Source organism: Saccopteryx leptura, chromosome 12 (genome assembly GCF_036850995.1).
Source record: "Saccopteryx leptura isolate mSacLep1 chromosome 12, mSacLep1_pri_phased_curated, whole genome shotgun sequence".
NCBI lineage: Eukaryota > Metazoa > Chordata > Mammalia > Chiroptera > Emballonuridae > Saccopteryx > Saccopteryx leptura.
Genome location: NC_089514.1, coordinates 56,482,222 through 56,509,574, shown reverse-complemented (window position 1 = coordinate 56,509,574; position 27,353 = coordinate 56,482,222). Strand labels below are relative to the sequence as shown.

At 39.8% G+C, this 27,353-nt stretch overlaps 1 protein-coding gene across 3 annotated transcripts in view; it reads right to left on the bottom strand.

The window, feature by feature from the left end:
* Positions 1 to 27,353, bottom strand: part of GRM3 (glutamate metabotropic receptor 3) — a 276,470-nt gene that overhangs the window by 125,057 nt on the left and 124,060 nt on the right. For all 3 annotated transcript variants that reach the window (XM_066354202.1, XM_066354201.1, XM_066354203.1), the window contains one exon: positions 7,049 to 7,660. In XM_066354202.1, the coding sequence (XP_066210299.1) occupies positions 7,049 to 7,516 (468 nt within the window). In that variant the 5' untranslated portion in view covers positions 7,517 to 7,660. The remainder of the gene's footprint in view (positions 1 to 7,048; positions 7,661 to 27,353) is intronic.

The window sequence follows — 27,353 nt, the reverse complement described above, 5'->3', positions numbered from 1 at the left end:
ACCCAGACTCTACACAATAGCATTGTACAGTGTGTCCGTCCGTAAAGTCATGGTGCACTTTTGACTGGTCACAGGAAAGCAACAAAAGATGATAGAAATGTGAAATCTGCACCAAATGAAAGGAAAACTCCCCAAGTTTCATACCTGTTCAGTGCAGTGCGATGTGAGCTCCATTTGTTGCCCTACACACATCTAAACGATAGTGAAGTTCTTGCCACACATGGGTAAGGACGTCTGGTATAACAGAGTGAATAACGTCTATGATTCTCTGTTTTAAGTGAATAATGTCATGGTGCTTCGTTATAAATGCGCCGATATTCACGTTGCACTTCGGTCACGGATTCAAATTTAGCAAGCCACAGAACATACTGAACCTTCCTCTGTACTGTCCACATCTTGACTGGCATGGCGATGGGCTGCTCCACTGTATACATGGGTGTTACGTCATCATCTGCGCATGTGCACATGCTGCCACATCATCCTACAGAAACTGGAAGGGTTTTCCTTTTATTTGGTGCAGATTTCACATTTCTATTGTCTTTTGTTGCTTTCCTGTGACCGGTCAAAAGTGCACCATGACTTTATGAACACACTGTATATATGCTTAATAAATGTTTATTTTATGATGAAAAATTATTTGATGAATGTCATAGTTGGAATAGGTAACTAATTGAGATGTTTGATGCACCAAGTTCACAAGAATACTACCATAATCAAGTGGAATGACAACTGACTAGATTTCTTCAAAAATTTTCTGATGGAAAAAGAGACTATTATTTATATGTTTCATGTTTTAGAGACTTCCTTTGTGATCATTCATATCCTAACAGCAGAGTATTTTGCTTAAGCAATGTATAATTTTAAAGGTAACAAATGCCCTTAAATACCATATACAGATGATCCCTAACTTATAATGGTTAGACTTATGATTTTTTGACTTTATAAGGGTGAAAAAGTGATATATATTCAGTAGAAACTATACCTTAAATTTTTATCTTTTCCAGGGCTACAACTTCTCTCAGGATGTTGGACAGCCACAGTGAGATGATTTTGCCCAACTATAGACTAATATAAGTGTTCTGAGAATGGTTAATGGAGGCTGCATAAAGCTATGCATGATGTTTGGTAGGTTTGGTGTATTAAATGCATTTTTGACTTAAAATTTTTTAAGCTTACTATAGTTTATCAAGATGTAACCCCATTGTAAGTCAAGGAACATCTGTAATTCAAATATTAAAATCTTGCTTCAATTTCCTCAATAATAGGCCAGATTTTGCTGGAATAACTCCAAAGACAGAGGAATCATTTTCTATACCCATCCTTCCAGACTAGTCTATTTCATTTCTAAGAACTTTTCCTTATGTTGGTCCTAATTGTGCCTTGCTCTCAAACCACTGGAAAAGGGGGATAATTTTGTAATTTGGCAATGTATGGAAATATGTTTGGATGTCACAATTTGAGTTGCTGATGAAATAAGGTCTAGTGGGTAGAGTTCAGCAATGCTGCTAAATATCTCACAATGCACAGGGCAGCTCCACACAACAGACTATCTATCTCAGTTGTGCCAAGGTTGAGAAACTGCTGTATATTCAATTTATTTATCCACAAAAATATTAATTTTCCATTCAGCAATCTACCTGTGATACTTGGACACAGCTAATTATATCAAAGGCTTTGTACCTCCAAGTCCTTCAACTATTTTTCTAATGTGCCAATAATAAAACCAGTAATTCATGGGTGACTCTTCCCAAAAGCATTTGAATTTAAAGAAGTAATGAATAATTGAGGGAGGGCAATGCTTAATATAAATTGACTAGTGGTGGTCCACTTTTACACAGTGGAATTGGGTGGAAGAGGAACAAGAGAGTGAGGTCTTTGTGTGTTGTTCTCCTTATCCCATCCAGAAAAAAATCTGTGACACTTCCTGTCAGGGACTAAGTTTAAGGAGTTAATCTTCTCTGTGTCATGATGTGAGCAATGCATGGCATATTTAAATCTACATCATAATAAACAATGTTGTAACAACCTTTCCCAGGGTTAGAGAGTTCTTAGGATATGAATATTAGTAAAAATCCTGTAACAGGGTCTGATTATACCACAGATGGGAAGAGGTAATAAAATATTTTCAAAGCTTTCTCTTGCCCTTTCTATAAGCTCAGCTTTTAGATGCTATCTATTCCAAATCCTCCCTTGTTGCAGAGGTCACTTTAACACAAAAGGGCACAACAATAAGAAGGTTCATTTATACCTTCCATGTGCCAGCTAAAATTTGCTCCAGCTAGGCAAAAATGGCTCACAAAATGATACACCCACTGAAAAGAGAGAAAAACATTTTTGGAACATTTCAAAAGACATTTTAAATTGGACAATTTAGGAGCTCTAACTACAGTCTATTGGAAAAAGCACAAATATAAATGCTGCTGCAAAATAAGTAGCTCAGAGATGACTGCTTAGCTAACAGCAACCTGCCCACTTTTCTCCTTGAATAAACACCATTTTCCCTATAGTGGGTGGATTGCAGGCCTCCATGGAAGAGAATAACAGCCTTAAAAATGCTTTGAAAAGAAACTCACTCACTAGCAGGAGGGGAGAGATCCCACGTATTTTGGCTGATAAAGAAGGAGTTTGATGCCTGCTTTCATTGATTACCAAATTAAGAAATCAATACTGTTGCTTTCTAAAGGGGGCCACCACAGAGTGCTTTGTCTTACTTATTAAGCGCATTGGGCAAAGAATTAACCAAGTCTTCATCAGTGGTGATACCCAGCAAATTATTAAGAATGTCTCCTTTCATGTAGTTTTTGTTATTTGCAAACAATTCCTATAGTATGAACTCACACAGTGGGGCATATCTCCTCTAACTGACTTCCAGAAGAATTCTTCTCCTTAAGTGGGAAGATAATGAGAGAAGGGGAAGCTGGTGAGAAAACATCTGCTGAAGCAATCTGGCACAGATGGGGGGATGATAGGGTCTAACTGACCCAACCACAAAAGTCAAAAGGCACGAATATTGTCATCCTCTATAATCCTTTCTCTTGCAACATGCAATTTTGTGACTGAAAACTCTCTGGCCTGGCTTAGAACTGGATGCTTAAGTATTTGATATTTTAATATTTATTTTATTGATTTTAGAGAGATAGAGAGGAGAAAGAGAGAGAGAGAGAGAGAGAGAGAAGAAAGAAACAGGAACATCAATCTGTTCCTGTATGTGCCCTGACAGGGGATCAAACTGGCAACCTCTGCACTTAGGGATGATGCTCTAACCAACCAAACTATCCAGCAATGGCAGGTGATAATAGAAATTTAAAAAAATTGTGTGGTGGTTTTGTATTATTTCTTCCATGATTGTATCACTGTATCATTTCTTCCACAATTTCACCTTCTTTTTCCCCTTCTGCTCAATTCAAGCAAAGACACTTCCCAGTAAACATTCAGGAAGGAATAAGTAGTTAAACATGGAGGGCAGTTTTGACTGGTGTGCAGGGATCTTGTGGCTAGGGGCTACAGGCTATTATTGTGGTTACCAGACACCAGCATGTGTGATCAGAACTTGTCTAGGAGCAGAGGAGGTAAGTGTGAGAGGAACCCCCCAAAATCTTCTCTGCTAAAATGTTTGCCTCATTAGTGTAAAAGAGTGCTTTAAAATCACCCTTAGATGTTGATTGTTTCGGATTGTCATTGGCCATGCTTTTAGAATTCTTACTAAAAGCAAATATATATGTTTCAAAAGGTTAACACACTTAAATTATTAGCTGTGTGAAAGTCTCCTAAGACCTCTGTCATTTATGATACTTAGCCGAAAGCAAGGCATTGTGGGCAAGGGTTCCCTGGAAGACAGCCTGAAGGTCACTGTAGAGACAAGTTGCTCCCAGCTTACGTTGGCTAGTACCAGGTTCTGGCCTAATCAAAACTGAGCAGTCAGAACACCAAGGGGCCATGGAGGGAGAAATGAAGCCTTTGCCTTCCCTTTCTCTTCAGTGCCTCTCATTAGTCCTGTCCAGGTTCCTGTCCTCTTACACACGGACACCTGCCACAACTTGCTGTTTGACCTCTTCATATCCAGCTTCTCATTCACCATGTAGCCCAGTTAGCCTTTCTCCAAGGCAACTTTCATCCTATCAGTCATCCTTGAAACCTTTTTGAATGTCATTTCTTACCTGTGAGCCACATATGAACTTATTCTGAACTATAGTCAGTTATTTCATAGTAGTAGTGTACCCACAGCCAGAATTTAAGTTACTTGGTGTCAAGGCTGTGTACTCTGTTACTTTAGTGGTCTCTCTAACCCCTGTAACAGTGAGACCTTTTATGTCGATTGACTTTCTGGTGAAGTACATGGGGACCAGCAATGGCTTCATGGGACTGCTGGGCCACTGGGAGGGAAGGCCACAGAGCCTGTGGTTCTTCCATCAATGTTTCTATCATTTTGGTGACATTTATTGGATCTGTTAGTTTTTGGTGAGGCATTTTCCACAAATTCTCTCAACTTATTCTCTCAAGAACTGTTTAAGATAGAACCTATTTTTCCTTATTTTATAGATAAGCTAGTATAGGTTGGGGCCAAAATTCAAACCCAAGTCTTTCTGATGCCAAAATCAATACTATTTTCAGGAGAGCATAATAGTTTTGGTGTCTTTATACTGTGGAGACAAAGGCCATATTAGCATTTGTGACTTTATGGTGATATGAACCAGATAAATAGAATAATAAGCCAGGACCAGTGATGATTGAGAGACAGCTTCTTTCCTTGTGAGCAGTACAGGGTTTTAATAGACCACATTTTCTTTTCCTTCCTTCCTTCCTTCCTTCCTTCCTTCCTTCCTTCCTTCCTTCCTTCCTTCCTTCCTTCCTTCCTTCCTTCCTCCCTCCCTCCCTCCCTCCCTCCCTCCCTTCCTTCCTTCCTTCCTTCCTTCCTTCCTTCCTTCCTTCCTTCTTTCTTTCCTTCCTTCCCTTCCTTCCCTTCCTTTTCTTCCTTTCTCTGTTTGAGTAGTGAGTTTTTTCATGCTTGCTGACCCCCGGAAGTGAGTTTTTTTTAAAAAAAAATGAAATTAGTTCTAGTTTTATTAACTTAAAATCATGTTTGTTTGATAACCAATTTATGAAAACAAGAAGAACATCCTTTTGCCTTTTTCTTAATGTTGCCTTACACCGTTTTAAAATAAATCAGTTGTACTCTAGATGGTCAAGAGGCACAAGGGCATACATAAATGTTTGTACTACTCAAAGGGTTAACAATCGGACCTCTTTTGAGGAGTTTATAGGTAACACAAGCATAAAATAAGATTGAAAATATCCATTTGCTTGGCATAGTTTGTTAATGTCTTTGGGTAAATAGATATTTATACATACTGTACAGTGCTATTTCCTTCACTAGGAGAAACTAAGGTTAGAAAGGCATATACAGAATCCCTTAATAGTGGTAATACAGTGTATAATTTATTTATAAAATGATTGGCACATATTTAGTGAAATTTTTATTGAAGTATGACAGATATATATGATATTTTTAATTCTTTCTTCTCAAATAGCAAATTCCATCTCTCTTCATCTAAGTATAGAAATAGTAGCAAAATTAATGTGATATGCTTTGAAATGTACAATATTTTCTATATAATGAAGTGAAAGGGTGTTTATAAAAATTAATTATATTAATTGCTCATAATAAGAGAGTGTTCTCGGAAGAAGGAAAGAAATTTTAAATAGCTCATTTAGAACAGCATGTAATTGTACATAGAATTTTACATGCAAAAAATTTGTGATATAGAAATAAGGTTATTCCAGTGCAAATAAAGCCAATTCCAGTGGTCTGTGACCTATAAAGACAGCATGAGTGTAATATGGCATCCTCTAGTGCCTGGGGCTTTGATTATAGTAATTTGGTGGGAAGCAAAGTACATGACTCCTAGAATCATGACCTGTTATTACTGTGACATTAATGCTTTCACCAGATAAAAAAAGATATTGAACTTCAAGTAACATATAGAAATCATATGAGACAGTAGAAAAAGCCCCAAAGTACAAAGGATCTATCTGAGTCCTAGTTCTTGTGCTACCTAGGAAGGAAGGTTTATGAAACCAACCTTTCTGAGGCTTGGGGAAATGAGAAGTTGAACTAAATGATTTTTTAGTTCATTTCCATCTCTGAAATTCTGTGACCCTATGGAACATTACAAGAGGTTGAATAATGTATTTCTTCTTTCCTTAACATAATTATGAGAGCCAGTTACTAGCTTTTTATCTAATTTAAGTTGTAAGTTGAGTTGTCCTTTTTGGAGGGGTTAGTAATTATCGGGATTCTCTGCATACATTTTACTGGTTTATATCATGAGAAGTTGTTTATAATTTACCTTTGAACATAATGATGCTTTAGTAAAAATTAGTGTGAAAAAAAAAGAGTTCAGTGATATTGTACCTTCTTGTAGTTGATTGTATGAGTGGCTTCAATTCATTATTCCACCATATACACACATGCTTTGTGATGTCACTTTCTTACACTGTCCTGTGGGTAGGACATATTTCCCTACTCCTTTACTCTGGGCTGAACCCTGTGAGTTGCTTTGATAATGGATTGTTAACAGATGTGATATAAAAAGCAGCTCATAGTGGGCCTGTGCTGCTAAGTTTGGATTCATTGGTACCTCTGCCATTACTGAAAAGAATATGCCAGGCTAGCCCACTGATTCCAGTTAGAGGACAGGGGACAACCTGGAGCAGAGTCACTGCTGGCTGAACTCAGTCTTCATCAGCTCACACCTGTCAATCTTCAGACTTGTAAACTCTAATAACAAATAATTTTTGTTTCAAATCACTGATTTTTGGAGTAGGTAGTTATTCCACAGTAGTTATATGATATACTTCTAAACAATATTCGTTGCTAGAGAAACTGTTCCGTGGTCAAACCTATATTATCAAATACCCACAGATATGAACAATTATTCTTAATGTCATCCATTGATGAAGTTATCAGGATGGTCTTTTTTCCCATTTGTTTCTCCAAGACATAAAACAAGAGACACAGTGGTTTAGCAGTAGCCCTGGCCAGTCTTACCTGTATGGAAACACTGCTGTAAGAGCCGCCAATGACCCCTGCAATGAGCAGTGGGCTATTTTCCTGAATCGCATAGGATCCATCAGGACACATATGCTCAGCTTCATCCACTTTAGTCAAAGATGCCCTGACAAATTCCAGTGATTGCTCTAAGGCATAGGTATCCCTTGAGCATGTATCCAAAATGTGAACACCCAACTTTACTCCTGGTAGCAAGTAATTGTCTTTGTTGATTTCATCGATAGCAAACAACATGGCTTCCAGGCGTTGAATCCCTCGATCTTCATTGATCCGCCCACATTCTTCAGTCCCCGTGCCTTTTTCATTAATAGGAAATAGGCCCCCTAAAACGAGGTCACCTTCTATTTTAATCTCCCTCCTCATAAAGTTATGGTCCCCTAAAGAAAGTAAAAATCCCTTTGAAAACAAAGCTAAGGTAAGCACTTGCAGTCTTGTCAACATCTTCATAAATCCTGTTTCTGTGCCTCTAGGAGATATCAATGGATGGAGCCAGTGTTGCCCACTAATCTTCTTCTCTCATTTCCAAACTGGGTCTTTGGCCTGTCCTTCATTTAAGGGAGGAACAGACTAGCAGAGCCTGTCATCAAATTCCTAGAGAGATAAAAATTACATGAACAAAGATGGTAAAGAAAGGAACAGTCATTACATTGATGATTCCCATTCAGACTTTTGATAATGACTAATTACCATTTACTAACCACATACTGTACTAGGCACTCTTTCACAGTATCCTCACCCAGTCCTTACAACCCACTGTGAAATAGGTCTTAGTGGTCCCAAATCCTAGAAACAGACACTGAGGACTAAAGAGGTAAAGCAACCTAATAAAGTGTACTTAGAATGGAAGTAGTGTTCAGACTCTGTTTTCTAATGCCAAGTTCAGTACTTTCCCTACTGAGCCATTTGCTTGGCTATTGCTAGGGTAACAACTTGGTATGAGTCTCCATCCCCTCTCTTTCAGCTACATTTATAACCAGCCCCCTTGCCCCCATTCTTCCTATTTCATTTAGAAGCAAAACAAAAACACAGTTGTAACTCTGTCACCATTTCTAAATTCCTGTCACCACTTCCCTGTTCTTCCTTCATAAGTGACCTCTTCAAAGGAATTATCTGCAGCATTGTCCCCACTTCCTCTCACCTCAGATGCTCTCAGTCCACTGGGATCATAATTCTTTCTTCACTGCTCTAACAAATGGCCTTGGAAAGAGCTACTACTGATCTACTAGTTTCTAAATTCCATATACCCACAGTAGTCCTCATTGATTAATTGAAATCTTGACAATTTTCTACCTATTACAACTTTCTAGGTTTCCATTCTCATGCTTCATTTCTGAGTACATCTCAAATTCCACTGTTGAACAACCCCCTCCCTGACCCATTCCTGAGCTAGCTCTGCCAAGGTTCATAGTTTCAAACACCACTTAAATAACTCCTAGGTTAGCCTGACCAGGCAGTGACACAGTGAATAGAGTGTTGGACTGGGGCACAGAGGACCCAGGTTCAAAATCTTGAGGTCACCAGCTTGAGCACGGGTTTACCTGGTTTGAGCAAGGCTCACCAGCTTGAGCTCAAGGTCGTTGGCTTGAGCAAGGGATCACTCAGTCTGCTGTAGCCCCCCCCCCCAGGTCTAGGCACATTTGAGAAAGCAATCAATGAACAACTAAGGTGCCACAATGAAGAATTGATGCTTCTCATCTCCTTCCCTTCCTGCCTGTCGGTCCCTATCTGTCCCTCTCTCTTTCTCTGTTTCTGTCACACACACTAAAAGTAACTACTAGGGGTTAACTGCCTGCTTAACAGCTGTACCCTCTCCACATGCCCCCCCCCCACAGACCTCTGGGTCTGTCTGTCATAAGCTCTCCCTCACCTCTGTGAATGGATCTTCTCTGTACCCAGGCTCTCAAGCCAGAAACCTGCATGCTACAGCTCTTCTCATTTCATCTCTCCTATTTTCTTTCAATTAAATTCTTCAATCCACCTGCTTAACACTTCTCAAAGCCGTCTCTGCTTTCCCAACTCCACTGTGCCAGACTCTTATTATCTGTAGCAGGACCATAGCAATAGATTCCTAGAGAGCTGCTGCCAGGGCACCCTTTTGTGAATTACAAAAAGATAACCTTCCCTCAAGTACAAAACTTTAAAATGTACTATTGTATAACCTGCACAATACAAATGATGGGGAAAGAATGGTTGCTGGCGGCTGCCTCCTCCAGCCACTGTTAGGCAACTCCTGATGTGGCCCTTCCAGTTAGAGACATGCAGGGAGCTCTGGTGCTGCGGTTTACACAGTCAATTGTAGTTTGCAGTTTGAGACAGTTCCATAAATTGTGTTCTTTATGCAACATGGGATAGAGAACATGCATCTATCAGGCATCAGGCAAAATCCTGCAATGAGGATCATGTCTTTGACAAAAGGCTAAGATCTCCCCAGGATTGTCCCCAAACCCTGGTGTGGAGCAGCCCCACTGCATGCACGTAAACCAGTGGACCTGCTGGTGTGCTGTTTGTCACCCAGCTTCCTAGCACTAGAGCACACTCTGGGCAGTGTGCTCCCTCTGCTTGCCCACCCCACTTCTTCCTAGGCAAGGTAAGCATGTATAACATTCAGAGCGAGGTGAGAGAAGTGATGACCCGGAGCGTTCTCCTGCCAGGGTTCAGTTGATTGCTTCTCTGTGTGTGCTGTAGTGTGCCTGTCTGCTGTCCTGCTTTTGTGTATAATTGTGGATTGGTGAAGTGTTATGAAAAAGGAGACTCTCCTGGCTGCTTCTCTATTCAATCAGGATGGCTGAAAGCTATACTACCTGTGTGTTCTTAGATACGTTAGCAAATGTTAACAATTTGAATAGTGTCCCACTGATGGAAGTACTAATGCGTGACCTTAATGGCTGCTCAGAGTGGCTCTTCTCCTGCCTATCTATATCTACTTCCCCTCACCTCTAGGTTGGAGAACTGACTTCTTCATGGTCCATAGTCTTGTCTCTGGCTAGCTCTCAAGGCTTACTGTTCACTCGGCCCTTCAACTTGTTCCACTTCTGTCTTCCAATCTATGCTTCAGCCACACTAAACTATGTCCACTTAGGTGGGCACCAGGATGTTAATGGCCTTTGCTTCTGCTCACATTGTTCCCTTGGCTGGAAATGGCCCTCTATACCCACTTATCTGGTAAACACCCACTTATGTTAGCCTCAGTAGTCACTACCAGGAAAGGCCAAGAATTCTTTCCTGTCTTCCTTCCCCAAAGGAATTGTTTACTTCCTGCTTTAGATTCTTTCTGCAGCTAGGTCAAGAAATATTTGCTATTGCTATGACAATTCCTTATCTTCTCAGTGGGAATAAATAAAATGGGACAGCATTTAGGATTTTCTAGGTATAAAGAAAGAAAGAAAAAACGACAGGAACAAGTCCAGAGCTCAACATTCTTGACATTTCTCCCTTCTCACATTAACAGTGCCCTTTAAAACCCAGCTTCCTACATGCTTTCAGTTTCTTTGGCACAGAGGCAGTGCTGAGCTGTTTTCTTGAGACACACACACGTCCTCATCCTCCAGTTTTGTTCTGTTTGCTTATTAAGGTGTGAACCTCAGCACTGACGACAGCAGGCATTGGAATGCTCGCTGTGGAATCAGAGCCTCTCTGGGAGATCTGCTATGGGGCACCAGAAAGGCTAATAATACTAACATTTAAAAAAGTTAATACTGTCATATAATTTTATTTTATTTTATATCAATTCCTAGTCTCTCTTTGATCTTTATGTGCAATGCCCTTTGAAGCAAAATTGCCGTGGAAGGCAAGAGACACTGCAATCATTAGCGCTAATGATAAAGAAGTAAAAATTACTATATAAAATAATTGTTTTATGTGCCTAATAAAAGAGAATAGTTAATTCAAAGAAGGTTATCAGCAGTCTTACCATTATGAAAAAATATATGTATCCCTTGAATGTGAAGTTTGACTTCTCAAAGAGGAAAGATGACCTCTAGTTTATGAAAAGCTGAGTTCTCCCTTGGGAAATGCTCTTAGTCAAACATGACTTTAAATGAAACATTGTATTACACGAAGGTTAATAGTATCTATCAGTCTGCCCATTTGACAAGTAAGGGCTGTGTTATATTCTTATTGTGTATTCAGGGCCTGGCATAGTGTCTGCAATCCAGACAATATTCAACAAATGTTTCTTGAAGACACCAATTATGTTTGCAAATGACTCTTTGTGATTTTATTTGTGGCATAGAAAATGGGACTTCAAATAGAGAAATGGGTTGCTTTATTTCATTACCTACCTAATCATCCCAAGTGCTCTTACCCTGTTTTACTGCCAACCAGGAGAACTACAAGAATTACTTTGTATAAACATAGGTGAAAATGCTGCCTTTGTATGAGGAAGTTGCAGCTCTGATGGGTCCCTAATAAGCCAAGAGAGATGAGTCCCCAAGCTGACCTACATTTACTTAAGTTTTCGGTTAGGAGAATATTAAATTAGGCACATCCTTATTATGCCATTTCAAAGCTTTGGAGATGCATTCATTCATCAAATATTTACTGAATGCCTACTATGTGTGTGCTAGGCCATGATGAACTAGATACCAACTGTAAATAAATATTATCTCTGCTGTCAACATTCTAAATGCTTAGATATTTTTATGTGAGGAATAATGAAAAAGTACTCCTCTCTTTTTCTACCATCTGTGTCATTTATGAAAATCTTAAAAATCAGTATATTATAGGTTTCCTTTAACATGGCAATTGTTATGAAGTCCTTGGCTTGAAAACCTATCCATTATAAATTACATTTATTATTTAAAAAGAAGGAACCAAAAAAGAAAAAAAAACACCTCATGGACATGAATAGCTATGGTGGTTGCAACATGGAGGCAGGGAGGTGTAGGGAGAGTGTGAGGGGATAAATGGTGGTGGACGAAGACTTGACATGGAGGTGAAAATACAATACGGTGTACAGAGATGTGTTGTAGATTGGGTACTTGAATCCTGTATAATTATGTTAACCAGGATCACGCCCAATAAATTCAATTATAAAAAAATACATTTAGAAATTAGATACACAGATCTAGCCTGACCCAGTGATGGCTCAATGGATAGAGCATCGGACTGGGACACAGAGGACCCAGGTTCGAAATCCTGAGGTTGCTAGCTTGAGTGCAGGCTCATCTGGTTTGAGCAAGGCTCACCAGCTTGAGCCCAAGGTCGCTGGCTCGAGCAAGGGGTCACTCAGTCTGCTGTAGCCCTCCAGTCAAGGCACATATGAGAGAGCAATCAGTGAACAACTAAGGAGTCGCAACGAAAAATTGATGCTTCTCATCTCTCTCTGTCCCTCTCTCTGTCCCTGTCTGACACAAAAGAAAAAAGAAAAAAAAAGAAATTAGATACACAGATCTTAAAAACAAGTGTACTAACATAAATATGTAAAATATTTTCCTTTAAATTTTCTGACAGGGCATCTTTAAGTAAAATTTAATGTAGTCTTAGGGAATTACAAATTAAAAATCAATTAGAGTAATGTTTAAGTGCACTGTCTTAATATTTTCTTATTTGCCTTTTCCTTAAAGCAGAATTTATAATGATTAAGACTGTAGGGCCAAGCATAATTTAAAAAACACTTAGCATTATTTAAAATGAAACCCTAAGAAACTAAAAGAAAGGGAAATTAAAATTTAACATTGAAAAATAGACAAACATGCTTAATTCAATGCAACTGTTTTTCTCTGTGTAACAGCTTATCGGATTGTGGGAAAGGGCACCAACTACTTCTTGTTAGGTTCCTTTCATTATAGATCAACCAGCAGCACATTCCCCAGATAAACAGGCTCCCTGCAGCAGCCACATTCCTTTGTAGCCGGAGAACTGCAGCTCTGCAGTCCAAGTTCTTCCTCCAGGGATGATGAGTGACGTGTCAACTATAAACAAGCTTGTATAGCCTTCTCCGTAGGCTCCTTGCTCACCAATGTTTTATTATTAATCTACGCATTAATGAGATCTCAGAGGTTTGCTGTGAATATAACCCCTGGAATATGTGGCCAGGAAGCAAGCAGTTTTATATTTATTTATTTATTTTTGAAGCTGGAAACGGGGAGAGACAGTCAGACAGACTCCCGCATGCGCCCAACCGGGATCCACCCGGCACGCCCACCAGAGGCGACGCTCTGCCCACCAGGGGGCGATGCTCTGCCCCTCCGGGGCGTCGCTCTGCCGCGACCAGAGCCACTCTAGCGCCTGGGGCAGAGGCCAAGGAGCCATCCCCAGTGCCCGGGCCATCTTTGCTCCAATGGAGCCTTGGCTGCGGGAGGGGAAGAGAGAGACAGAGAGGAAGGAGGGGGGGAGGTGGAGAAGCAAATGGGCGCTTCTCCTATGTGCCCTGACCGGGAATCAAACCCGGGTCCCCCGCACGCCAGGCCAACGCTCTACCGCTGAGCCAACCGGCCAGGGCAAGCATTTTTAATAATCTTCATATGCTAATATGTATTTTCTTTTATTTCTTGACTTTGCACAAAGACTTATTGTTGCAAGTAAAATCCATCCAGCTTGACTAAATGAATAAGTAGTTTATCCAGGGGAGATATAATGCCAGAAACAGTGCTCACTTTTGCCTACAAATAAACCCTTGAGTTGCCAAAGTTCTTCTGAGCCTACACTCAAAGCCTGCATACCCAACTGATCTGAAGAAAAGTTAGGGTGAGTATTAGCATATGCAATTTAACTGTAATTTGATTTCAGCTACCAGAATAATAGGCAACAAAAGCTGTGGCCCTTGTTCTTAGGCTGTAGCTACAGTGGCATTATTCATAGCAGGACATACCACTGCAGTATTCTAATTCCTTTACTCTTGCAAGGGAACAAAGGTAATTTTTTCTAGAAGCCTTTAATAAGTTATTAGGAGTAACTGAGTATTTCAAACCAAATCTTTTTTTTATCAAATCTAGCTTAAAATTTCTCCTCCTTTGTAGCCTCCATACTGGTCCATCTGTAAGGGTGTCTCGTCATTTGCTAAATTCCCATGTGGTTTGTTTTATGTTTATCATGATGATCATATATATTTTGTTTTACACTTATTTGAGTAGTGTTTTAAAGTTGAAACTTAATAATTAAAAAGCAGTTCTTGCCTGATCAGGTGATGGAGCAGTGGATAGAGCATTGGCCTGGGACACGAAGGACCCAGGTTTGAAACCAAGGTCATTGGCTTGAGCATGGGCTCACCAGCTCGAGTGCAGGGTCTCTGGCTTGAGCATGGGTACATAGACATGACCCCATGGTTGTTGGCTTGAGCCCAAAGGTCACACTGGCTTGAAGCCCAAGGTCACTGGTTTGAGCCCAAAGTTTCTGGCTTGAGCAAGGGATCACTTGCTCTGCTGTAGCCCCCCGGTCAAGGCACATATGTGAAAGCAATCAATGAACAACTAAGGGGCTGCAATGAGAAGCTGATACTTCTCATATTTCTCCCCTCCTGTCTGTCTGTCCTATCTGTCCCTCTGTCTGACTCTCTATCTCCGTCAAAAAATAAAAAAAGAATGAATAAAAAGTGGTTCTTTTAAAAAAAGGTGGTTGTTTCCTACCCATTGGATTGTAAACTAATAGATATCAAGGACAATGCCTTAGACATTGTTGTGTTTTCCACAGTGCCTCACATGTGGTTATCAAATATTGGTTAAATGATAAATTCCAAGGAGCATGAAAGTTTTTTAGAGACTAGTCAGGGGATTGAAAAATTCACTTGGAAATCCCATTCAAAGAATGGAGAACATTGCTGAAGAGACCCATGTAAGCCCTGGCTGGTTGGCTCAGCAGTAGAGCTTTGGTCTGACATGTAGATGTTCCAGGTTCGATGCCTGGTCAGGGTACACAGGAGAAGTGACCATCTGCTTCTCCACCCCTCCCCCTTTACTCTCTGTCTTTCTCTTTCTCTCTCTCTCTTCCTCTTCCGCAGCTATAGCTCATTCGAGCAAGTTGGCCCTGGGCATTGAGGATGGTACCATGGTTTCACCTCAGGTGCTAAAATAGCTTGGTCGCCGAGCAATGGAGCAATGGCCCCAGATGGGCAGAGCATTACCCCCTAGTGGGCTTGCTGGGTGGATCCTGATTGGGGCACATGTGGGAGTCTGTCTCTCTGCTTCCCTGCCTCTCACTTAATAATGGGAATAAAAAGACCCATTTAAAAAAATTATGGTAGGTCAAGATCCAACTTGGGCACTAGAGAAATTCAGCCCACATACCTCTGACCTTTCCTTTGACTTTGAATTGATGATTTTTAAGAAAAAATAAATTAATTAAAACTGGAGAAATTGAGAGCCCTTGGAGAAATTAGAAAGATTAGGATACACATTGTTGATCTGATGGAGATTAGGAGGAATGGAAAACAACATGCCAAATAACAGGTTAAATTCTTTGAAAGCATGAATGACAAAGCATGAAAGTGGAGGCCAAGCCTCTGTGTTAAGATTTGAAGTTAGGGCCTGACCAGGCGGTGGCGCAGTGGATAGAGCGTCAGACTGGGATGCCAAGGACCCAGGTTTGAGACCCTGAGGTCGCCAGTTTGAGCGCAGGCTTATCTGGTTTGAGCAAAGCTCACCAGTTTGGACCCAAGGTCACTGGCTTGAGCAAGGGGTCACTTGGTCTGCTGAGGGCCCACAGTCAAGGCACATATGAGGAAGCAATCAATGAACAACTAAGGTGTCGCAAGGAAAAACTGATGATTGATGCTTCTCACCTCTCTCCGTTCCTGTCTGTCTGTCCCTATCTGTCCCTCTCTCTGACTCTTTCTCTCTGTCTCTGTAAAAAAAAAAAAAAAAGATTTGAAGTTAGGAAGAAGACTTCTGCACTCCCTCAAATTTGTCTAGTTTGAAATCCTAAAATGTATATAAAACTCCAAATAACCAAAAAATTAGTTTGAGTTGTGGGAATGAATTGATCAGATCCTTTCTGATAAGCTTATTTTATTCATAAAGAGGATGAAAGAAGTCCAAGTTCCTAGGAGACTACATTGAAGAGGGAGCACCGTCAATTTAGATGACAAATCAGAAAGGAACGGTGATGAAGCCAGAAGGAAAAATGTTCACTTCACTAATCTGCCTCAGACCACACCTTGCCACACACGCACACAAAGACACATTTCCTATTTCTTTTATCTTCTGAATTTAGCGGAAAGTGTTTTTGCGATATAGGCAAACAGAATTGTGCTAAATTTTGGTCCTTAGGGTAATTGCTAGTAATTTACTTTTAATCAGTAATATTAACTTGGTCACTACCCTTCAGAGTAAATCGTTATTTTTCTAAATGCCAACATGCACAGTATTTTTGTGTGTGTGTGTGTGTTGCCATCTCAGCTGTTTTTTTCATCCTCAAGTTTCCTAACCTCATTACAAAGCCTTGGAATTGGAACCTCCCCAGACTCCCTGCAGTCTACCTTTGTCCTTTTCCTCTTAGAAGCTGCCAAGTCTAATAGAAGCTACAGGTTTGTCAGCATGAACACAGAGTACTGGAACTGGGTTCGTCTAAAACCTTCTCTCCAGCTCCGGCCAAAATGGTAATGGGAAGAAATGGAGGAACACTGTTCACAGGAGAACCTTTTCACTTGTTGGCAATATGCTCCATTAAGTGGCTGTTATTAGTAATGCCCTGTGTATTCACAGTCTTTTTTCTTGAACAATGTCAAACTGTTTTGTGCAATGAATTAACTCTTACTGCTTCCTGGTGAGAAAGAATTACATTATATATAGTAAGAGAGCGAGAGGGAAAGGGAAAGAGAGACAATTTATTGAAGGTAGTAGTGGAAAGTAAATATAGAATTAGGATTTAAAAGAAGGCTTTTTATCATTATTGACCAATCAAGTTTTGCAAAACAAAGCATATACATGTCTCCACAAAAAATAATCACCCCATCTCTCCAGTGTTCTTCAGTATGTAAATGGTGAAATGTTTGAAACAGCACCATCCTTGAAGTCTTTAGAATATCTATAGCCAGCTCTGGTTCTGGCCATTGGATAGTAACTGGTATTGAACTTGTCCTCCTCTTGAAAATAGCTATAAAACTGGACATAATATAAAAGTCAAACTATGATCCTTGAGAGAAAGAAACATGTGACAGAAGCCCCATGATTACCCCATGAATTCCCCAACATTCTATGTAGAGGACTTTTCTGCTATGAGACAATGGCAGTCTAGTTGACCTTAATATGCTGGATTAGTGTTCTTGGGTTCTGAAGTGGTTGCAATTTGTGGGGCAGAGAGCTGCATGGAAATGATGAGCAGGAGCATTAGCCTGGATTATCCCTTGTAGTTTGACTGATTAGCATCCACTTCTAAGTTTTCTGAAAACCATATTACAATTTCCCATTGGTAATCAATACATATGGGAATCATATGATAAGGTGAATCCATTTCTGATTTGATAGGTGGCTTGTGACACACGTGACTAACCAGAGTGTGATGTGTCCCTGGCCACAGCAATTGCTTCTAGGATGAGCCTGTGACCAAATCATTGCCCCTTCACGGTTAATTTGAAAACATTTTTTAGAACCACCTGGAGAAAAGCATCTATTCTCTTTCTGTTACAGTGACTTAGAGAAATGGATGTAAGCCAAGAGTTGCTGGCAGCTACCTTACCACCATGAGGCAAGAGCTTGTCTGATGTATGGCAAAGAGAGAGAAGTAGTGAGACCCGACCTATTATATGTGCTATTTAATTCAGAAAAATTTTCCACTTATGGTGAGATTAAAGTTCCTCTTTTTGCTTAAATCAGTTTGAAATCTGTTTTATGTCACTTGTCAATAAGTGATTCTTGAGTAGAACCTCTCTTCTTTTCCCATCCCTTTCCCTTAATAATACTAAAATTCATTTAGCACCTACACTGTGCCAGAAACTATGGTTGTTTTACATAGATTATTTTATTTAATTTTGTAACTTTATTCTTACCCAGCTATGCCCTTCCACAGATGCTTGATGTTGTTCTGAGTTTCAGATGGCCCCAGGATTCATGATGGCTCAGATAGTGTTACCCTATTTATGCCTACTTATGATGGTTTTCCCAGAAATGCAACTATTCCAGAGTCATCCCTTCTTTCATTCTCCTGTCAGATTTCCTGTTTTCTCAATTGTCTTACTTATCACAAGTAAAATCACCTGTTATATCAAGCCATCAGTTTTTAGCACATTAATGCAAATTAATGTCACTCAAAATTTTAAATTGGCTACAGCATTGACTTAAGAAAGAGCTAACATTTAAAAAAAAATTTTAATGTTCATTTGATTGATTTTAGAGAGAGAGGAAGGGAGAGAGAAAGAGACAAGGAACTTCAATCTGTTCCTGTATGTGTCCTGACCAGGGATCAAACTGGCAGCCTCTGAGCTTTGGGACGATGTTCTCATCAATAGAGCTATCTGGTCAGGGCAAGAAGAAACATTTTTAATAGTGAAGTTTTAGATACCTTACTTTATAGATAATGAAGTATCATGGCCTATTTGATATTCTTCATGTTAGAGAACTTATGAACCTCATACTCAAATAGAAATAACTTGTGTGTATGTGTGTATGTATATATGTATATATATATATATATATACATTTGATATATATATATCAAATTGAAAAGTAAATGCCATTGATAAGATATCTCTAGCTCTTCTGGTCACTGACATAACTTTAAAATATTTTTTACTTCTGTTTTGTTGAAATGTGTGGGGAAAATCATTGGTGTAATTTAGTTGGCCAGTATGAGCTCTCAAGAACCATTTATATGTATTTCTTTCTAAGTCTGTTTAGTGATGTCATACTGTTAGTGTCAAACTGGCCACAGTGGGAGTATTTATATGGCAGAAATCAGCAAACATTAATAACCGGTCCCCTCACAAGTCCTGAAGATCTACTTGTTAAATATTGACCAGCATACCACTGGTGATAAGTTTAACAATGTGGTCTTAATACCCATTCTCAGAGATTCCTATTGGAAGAGCCTGGGAAAGCAATTAGCATGAGGCTGTTGATCAATGTTTTTCCATTGTGAATCATATGCTATCATGTGTCATAAAATGTATTAGCGAACTGTAATATGCAACTTAAAAAAATAGAAGAGTTAAAATATAATAAAAAATACCAAAACTCTGATCTAAGGCATGTCGTAAGGGTGAATATTATTTTCTGAAACATTGAGAGTGTTTTTATATGTGCATAAGTGTGTGCTTGGGTTACAAGTAAAGTAATTTCTTATTGAATCATGGTAAAAAAATGTTTGAAAGTCACTGTTTTACAATGTGAGCTCTGTGGTCACATCAATGTGTTTTGTTTTGTTTTGTTTTCTTATTGCTCACAAATTGCTGCACATTTTAGATATTGAAAAACAAGTCTGAATAACACATGCATCTTGATGACAAGTGGGAATCTAACACTATTTTTATGCTACGAGATGGGGGGAAATATTCTCCATAGTAAAGATGTTCGCTTAGGTATTTATAATTTTTTTTTAATTTAATTAATTGTGTTTACACAGATTCTAGTGTCACCCCGAATGCCTTCAATGTGTTAATCTACTTTATGACTTTGGTATATGGTCACTTCTCTGTGACATTTTTATACATGTGCAAAATGTAGACAATATTACTACTTATCTCATGGGGTTGTTCTTAGGATTAAATGAATTAATTAATATATAACATTAGCTCAGTAAGTGTTAGCTACTAATAGAATTCTTGATAATGAGGTTAATTTGTCAATGGCTCCAGTGACATTGAGGGGTATTTTGGATTCTCCATATAACCACCTATCGTCCAAAGCCACTGTTCTTCCTCATTTAGTGAACACCTGTTGCTACTCCTCCTGCATTCTGCCTTTTTCTTGTCTATTTTTTAGGAGTTATGTGATCTTGAAGAATTGCTTACTGTCTGAATGATGCAAAGTGGGACCTAACCTCTAAGATGTCCAGTAAATTCTGGTGTTTCTGGGTATCAAAGACCAGAAAATGTCAAAAGAAAATGGAAAGTGATCACTGAAGAAAAAGATGCAAGGTGCTCACAGCAAATTGATAGATTCTGTTCCCCTTGATCCTCTCCTGTCATACTGAGTTTTATTGGGAGGGGGCTGGACACCTCTTGTTCTGAGTCCATCTAGACTAGGACATTAACTGACTCCTCTACTAAGAGCAGAACATTTTTTAAATCCTGCCAGCCTGATTGTCTTAATTTTTATTATCTCTAGGCATTAGGGACCTCAGCTACAGAAAGGTTGGGCCCTTGTGGCTGTAACAATGATTAGTCTTTAAATTCCATAGCAAATACTATGCCTGTGTCAATAAGTCTGGGCTGCCTTCTGCCCTCTTACCCAGTCCCTGCGTGCACTTTAGGGTGAAGTGATCCTCCTGTTTTAGTGCACATCCACATGTGGGAAGCTCTGAATGTATGGCTCTAACTTGAGGCATAGATTTTCAAAGAGCAGGACTACCATGTTTCTTGTATAGTGAACCTTTAAACTGGTTCTGAATTTATCTATGTTTTTAAAAAGACCAAGAATAACACAAAACCCTCATAACACAGCCTTGAGGTGTGCTTTTTATCCTTTGTGTTACATCCAAGTTATCAATATGAAATTATGGTACTCTGCTGTTACACAAAGGCCCATTTCCTCAGGCAATAAAGGGAGACCACAGACACAAAAGAGTGCATACTGTATGAAGCTGCTTATATAAAAGCCACAACCCAGCAAAAGCAATCTACAGTGAAGGGATTAAGCAAAGAAAAAACTATAGACACAGACAACAGCACGGGGATTTCTAGAGGGAAAGGGGAGTGAGGAAGGAGGAGAGGGTACAGTGGTGACAGATGGTGATGGAGGGGGACTTGACTTGGGGTGGTGAACACACAGTGCAATGTTCAGATGATGTATTGCAGAATTATACACCTGAAATCTATGTAATTTTATTAACCAATATCATGCGAATAAATTCAATTAAACAGTGTTTTAAAAAGAAACCCATAGTGTTAGAAGTCAAGATGGTACTCACTCTCAGGGATGCGGGAAGGTAGTGATTGGAAGGAAGCATGGTTCTTGGGTGCTGATAATATTCTGCTTATTGATCTAGATTCTTGTTCATGGGGGGGGGGGATTTAGGTTGCGTGAATTCATCAAGCTGCAGAATTATATATATTACACGTCAATGAAAATTTAAAATGAAAAAGCCAGGCTAAAGTGAAACAGGGTGGCTAGCAGGTGGCTGCATATTTTTTAAAAATGTAAAACTCAACAGCAGGAAGATAAACAATCCAATCAAAAAATGGGCATAAGAAATGAATAGACACTTCTCCAAAGTGGACATTTAGATGGCCAATAGACAGATGAAAAAATGTTCAACATCACTAATCATTAGAGAAATGCAAATTAAAACTACAATGAGATACCACCCCATACCAGTCAGAATGGCGCTCATCAACAAAACAACACAGAATAAGTGCTAGCAAGGATGTGGAGAAAGGAGAATCTTCCTGCAATGCTGGTGGGAATGCAGACTGGTGCAGCCACTGTGGAAAACAGCATGGAGATTCCTCAAAAAATTAAAAATGGAGCTGCCTTTTGACCCAGCCATCCCACTTTTAGGAATGTATCCCAATAACACCATATTACTGATTCGAAAGGAGAAATGCACCCCCATGTTTATGGCAGCATTGTTCACAATAGCAAAGATCTAGAAACAGCCCAAGTGTCTGTCAGTGGACGAGTGGATTAAAAAGCAGTGGTACACGGCCCTGGCCAGTTGGCTCAGTGGTAGAGCATCGGCCTGGCATGCAGAAGTCCTGGGTTCGATTCCCGGCTGGGGCACACAGGAGAAGTGCCCATCTGCTTCTTCACCCTTCCCCCTCTCCTTCCTCTCTGTCTCTCTCTTCCCCTCCCGCAGCTGAGGATCCATTGGAGCAAAGATGGCCTGGGCGCTGGGGATGGCTCCTTGCCCCAGGCGCTAGAGTGACTCTGGTCGCAACAGAGCGACGCCCCGGAGGGGCAGAGCATTGCCCCTTGGTGGGCGTGCCGGGTGGATCCCGGTCAGGCACATGCAGGAGTCTGTCTGACTGTTTCTCCCCATTTCCAGCTTCAGAAAAATACAAAAAAAAAAATAATAAAATAAAAAAAGCAGTGGTACATATATACTATGGAATACTATGGGGCTATGAAAAAAAAGGAAATCTTACCTTTTGTGACAACATGGATGAACCTGGATACTATTATATTGAGTGAAATGAGCCAGACAGAGAAGGAAAAATATCATATGACCTCACTCATTTGAGGAATCCAATGAACAATATGAACTGAGGAGCGGAATAGAGACAGAGGCGGGATCAAAGGATCCAGAGGGAAAGCGGACAGAGGGAAAGGGGATGAGAGGGTGACAGGATGGGATGAGAGCAGAAAAGCAAATCATGGAGGAAAGGGGGGAAGGTGTTATGGAGAGAGGGACAAAGGGAATGTACTGGGGAACACGGGGGAGGGGAGGATGTATTCGAGGGGACACTAGAATCATGTAAACATAATTAAAATAAATTTCATGTTAAAAAATGGTTTTGTATGACAAATGGGTCATAGGGGTAGTGACACAGACTTGCACTTGTGGGCTTGTGGAGAATGCTAACTAACCCTGATGGGAGACTCCCTCAGCACTGAGTGAGAGGCCCTGGTGTGAGGAGCCTCACCTCACTGCGAGTGGGAGTTGGCCATGCAGAGACCTTCTTCTCATTATACTAGGAAGCTAGTCACTGTATTTACCTTCCTGTGTTTAAGCAGAAGCCAGGAATCTGAGTGTAAATGACAGACACAGCATTCACAGTGGGTCTGACAATAGTACCTGCACTACCTAACAGCTCGGGTGGAATGGGAATAGAAAGAAGAGCGAGGCTGTACTTTAGACCATTCTGAAGCCATGCAGCTGCTGCTTTCACAGTCTCAGTTCTGGGAAGTGAACGGGGTTCATCTTTGGCTTTATTATGTTCCAGTGGTCAGGAAAGTCTGTTCGATAATTTTTAAATAATCACTATAGTATCTATTATGTTTCAGGCCCTCTGGCAGTTGCTAAGGACTTAAGGATGAGTGAGACAGCTAAAAACAGTAAAACAAGGGTTTCTTGGGTTTATATTAATTATCAAAAGTCAAATGTGAAATGTATTTTGGCAGAGCACTCCCATGTGACAAACCTGATGAAGACCAAAGGCTCCTCTCTCATTGTCGTAATTGTTGGCCTCCACCACAAAAGTTGATTTTAATTATCCTTACTAACCGAATCTTTTAGGTTTAACACTTTTCTCTATCCTCAAGCTTTTGTGAAGTCCTGGTTGTTGTTTAGATCATATTTGGCTTCCTTTTCTCTGTTGCTACTGTTAGATAATATCAATGTTCTACTGATCTTTCTTTCTGATGCTTCAGCCTTCTACTGTTGGACTTCACACACCTTTCTTCCCTCCACTCAGTCTACGCAAGACAGCGCTCTAGACCTGCAGTCTTCACTTGTGATCACTGGAACAGATTCAAATATCTCTTGTCACTCTGAATCTAGTCTTAGCATCACCAGTTTTGATCACTCTACCCACTTATGTCTTCTCTGTTCTTTTACAGTCCATTTTCTTTAGCTCCTAGAAAACACGAAGATAACATCTTAAGCTTTCTCTTGGCATTCTTCCTCTTTCATTCTTAACTCAGCAAGCCTGAACAAATTAATTTAGTTGATTAGCTTGTGAGACTAGTAAAGTCAACATGATTTGGTTTCTCCAAGTTGTATTATTCTAGAGAAAATTTGTGTTGTGTGTTGGTCATAGTCTGCATTGTGGAAGCATGCCATTGGTGTTGAAGCAACTGTGTACATATACCTCACAAACTTTGAACCTGTTGACATAGCTAAACTTGTGAGTTCCAGAAGATCTGTTTAGGTTATTAGCATGATCTTTCTGTTAAGGATGGATAATTGCTAGGCATCTCATATCAGGTATGCAAGTATGTTAGTTGACTAAATAAATGTTTTCTCCTTTGTTTCACACTCTGCAGCAAATCCTAAGTTTTCTTTTTCACTAGATCCTTCATTCCTGAATGAAAAAAGATAATGAACAGTTTTGAACTCACATACAAGTTGGTTTATATATATTCACTTCCTCCTCCCAAGATTACTGTTATAAATTGATGAGAAAACTGGTTTTGTGCTACTCGCCCAAGACTCCTCAGCTACTGAGTAGGGGAGCAGATCTGTCTGATTCCCAAATTCTTTGGCCTTCCTTTACTACTTCCTGCCTGTGGGAATTCTGTCTGAATATCCCAGGGGACTCTGGAAGGCAGATAAGCAGAGCATGACATGTAGGTCGCCTTCAGGGGCTTCTTTCTGGCGCTTTCCTTGAACACATTTTTGTTGTCTTCACTTAAATCCCTACAGTATTATAACTTCAAAATTATTTTGTCTCAAGTCTATACATGTTCCAGTTTAGTTTCAGGAGACCCTTTCAGGCTGTGGCACTTGGAAATGACCCTAACTAGGGAGGAGATATTTGAATGTGAATTTCTATCCATACCTGGTATCCATTAGCCTTCTTGTCAGGGCCATCTTTGGCACCAACTCCATCCACTGTCCAATTTTTTTTTTAGCTGTGGCTTGGCACAAGACATTATACCTTGCTGTTTAGTATACATATGGAATAATAACCTTGGGGAATTTCAAAAGCCCTGAACTGCCATTCTTGTGAAATTGTATGCAAAATTACCCCAGTAGTGTAGATGCAGAACTAGCCAAGCATCCCCCTCCACAACCTACCAGTGGCCCATTTCACAATGGGAGAGCTTCCACATTACAGGATCTGTGGTGAGATACGCAGATGTTACCCAAAGGACAGCATTTCACATGACACCCAGAGGAAAACTGGATAATGAAGGTCAAGCAGATTTTGTTTAAAAAACATTATTTTTTCATTAGGTAGAAAACTTGTTGTGGTAGTAAGAGAGAATAACCTCAGATTCTTTTTTTTTTTCTTTTTGCAGAGAAATACCATGTTATATTTTAGTTAAAACAGCACCAAAAATATGAGTAAGTGGATTTTCTTAAATATTAATGATGTTGCATGGACTTGACATGAAATCCTTTGCTAGAACTGTATCATCTGGGTGTGTTAATGGTATATGTGTGTTGATCGAAACACAGTCTTAAACATTTGCCCTCTAATACTCTTCTAGAATGCTTATTAGAGCTGTGAAGCTTAAGACATTTGAGATGCCAAGAATAGTGACAGTATCTTTGATGTTGGTGTGCCAAAAGGAGAAGATGAGGAAGTGTGTGTGTGAGGAGGGGTATGATGTTATGACAACAAATGAACAATGGAACAGGAGCCTAATTCTATGAAAATGTTTACAGTATGCCTCTGAATGGACCAGTTCAACTGCCCTTCTCCAAACGGCCCCTGTCCTTTGCATCACAATGAAATGTCTTCCTGTTTTAAAAATCTGAATATTTATAAATTATAAAATGTTTTAGTATGAAAGCTTTAGATGTCATCCAGCCTGACCCTTGATGCTCTTAATTTTCATAAGAAGAATCAGAGTCCCATGGAATATCGTGCTCCCTGTATTAGGGTCTTGATTTAAAACTTGGTTAGGGGCTTCTTTTTGCAGATGAAATCTAATCTGCATGAGGTGAATATCTGGGAACAGCTATGGATATAACACTGTGCTCAGTGTTTCAAAGACATGTTTGTTCTCTAGATAGAGATCTGCTGCTTTCCCCCAAATGATTTGGAATTCCTGCTGACATTTTCCTTCCATTAGACAACTGTGATCCTTTCTGATGGGACAGTTAGTTAAAAAAAGAGTTGGAATTCGGTGTGGGTGAACCAAGGCAGGAAAAGGTATTGTATTGTTCAATCACAGGGACTGATGGCAGACAGCTGTAGGAAACATCAAGTGTGTGTTGGCCACACGCTGCTGCTCTGAGAACAATGGTGAAAATGGAAAGGTTAAAACAAAAGCAAAAAGCAGAATAATACTTGTATCCACAGGCTGTCTCCTGCCAGGTGAGGGAGCATAAAGGAGGAGTGTTTCTCTGAGAAGGCAACTACTTCATTCTACTGAGCTTTTGAAAGCGGGAAAGTTAACCACAGGGAGACAGGAAACACAACTGTGGAAAGAACCAACTACAAACGCTAAATGTTTCCCCCACACAAATGTTAGCTCCAGGCTGTGCTGCTTAGTGGGGTGTGAAATCACAATTAACAGAACAAGGGTTTTGTAAGTGAGCCAGGCTGCTTCAAATTACATCCCGCTATTAGCTGCTTTTAGAACAACCACATTGAACAACTCCATGTTTATTGCACTGTGATATGGCCTTGAAGAAATCATTAATAAAAACAGTTGATTATAGTTACACTCATTTTGTTGGTATTTGCATCTTAACCATTTAAGATGTTTCCCAGTGTGTGGTTGCAGAAGCAGGAAATAGGTAAAGTTGATGGCAACCAGAGCTGCTGGAACCAAGGTGTTCCAATAGAGTCTTTCTGAAGTTTTTATTTATCTACTTGTGTTTCTCTGGTGAGATTATACCTGACTCCATTGAATGTGGTTTAGGCTAAAACTCTTCAATGCCTAATAGTATGAGAGCTCAGAGAACACACACAGCTTGTATGGAGAAGAGGCTTTGATGTATGGAGAAGATTAAAGATATTAAATATCACAATTGCCCATGAAAAAGCCTTTTTACAAAATAAACTCTCTGAAAATGTGGCCTAAAGTATAAAACAATAAATCCATGTCATTTTTTTTTCTCCTAAAATAATGGCTTTGAAATTCTTTTGGCTTCTAAGATACTAGCTAGTACATTATCATTTCTGTTTCAATACATATTAGTGAGGGTTTAGAAGTTATAATAGAGAGCACATTTTATTGATAAAACATTGTATTGTTGAGTGTAATGAAGTTTAAATAAGCTGATGTGGCAACTGATTTTTCAGCACTTGGCTCAAGGGTCCCTGCTTAATTTTTTCTCAGTTAATTGGATGTGTAATGAAATCATTACACAGGTAATGAAATCATTGCATGTGGAAGTGAACTTATAAATGTTCTCTTCCAACTCTGGGGACCCAGAGCAGTGAATGGCCTTGTCTACATCCTTAACTCACTTGAAATCAGAGCCAGGACTGGAACTAAGCTGATGACTCTGAAGTCCTCTTTGAGTATGTTGTCTGCACTGAAAGGCACCCATGGCCTTTGCTGTACTCTATCTGCTCATCTGCACAGAGTTCGCTTAGAATCTAAAGCCTGGAGGAGGTCCATGGCTCCTTTTA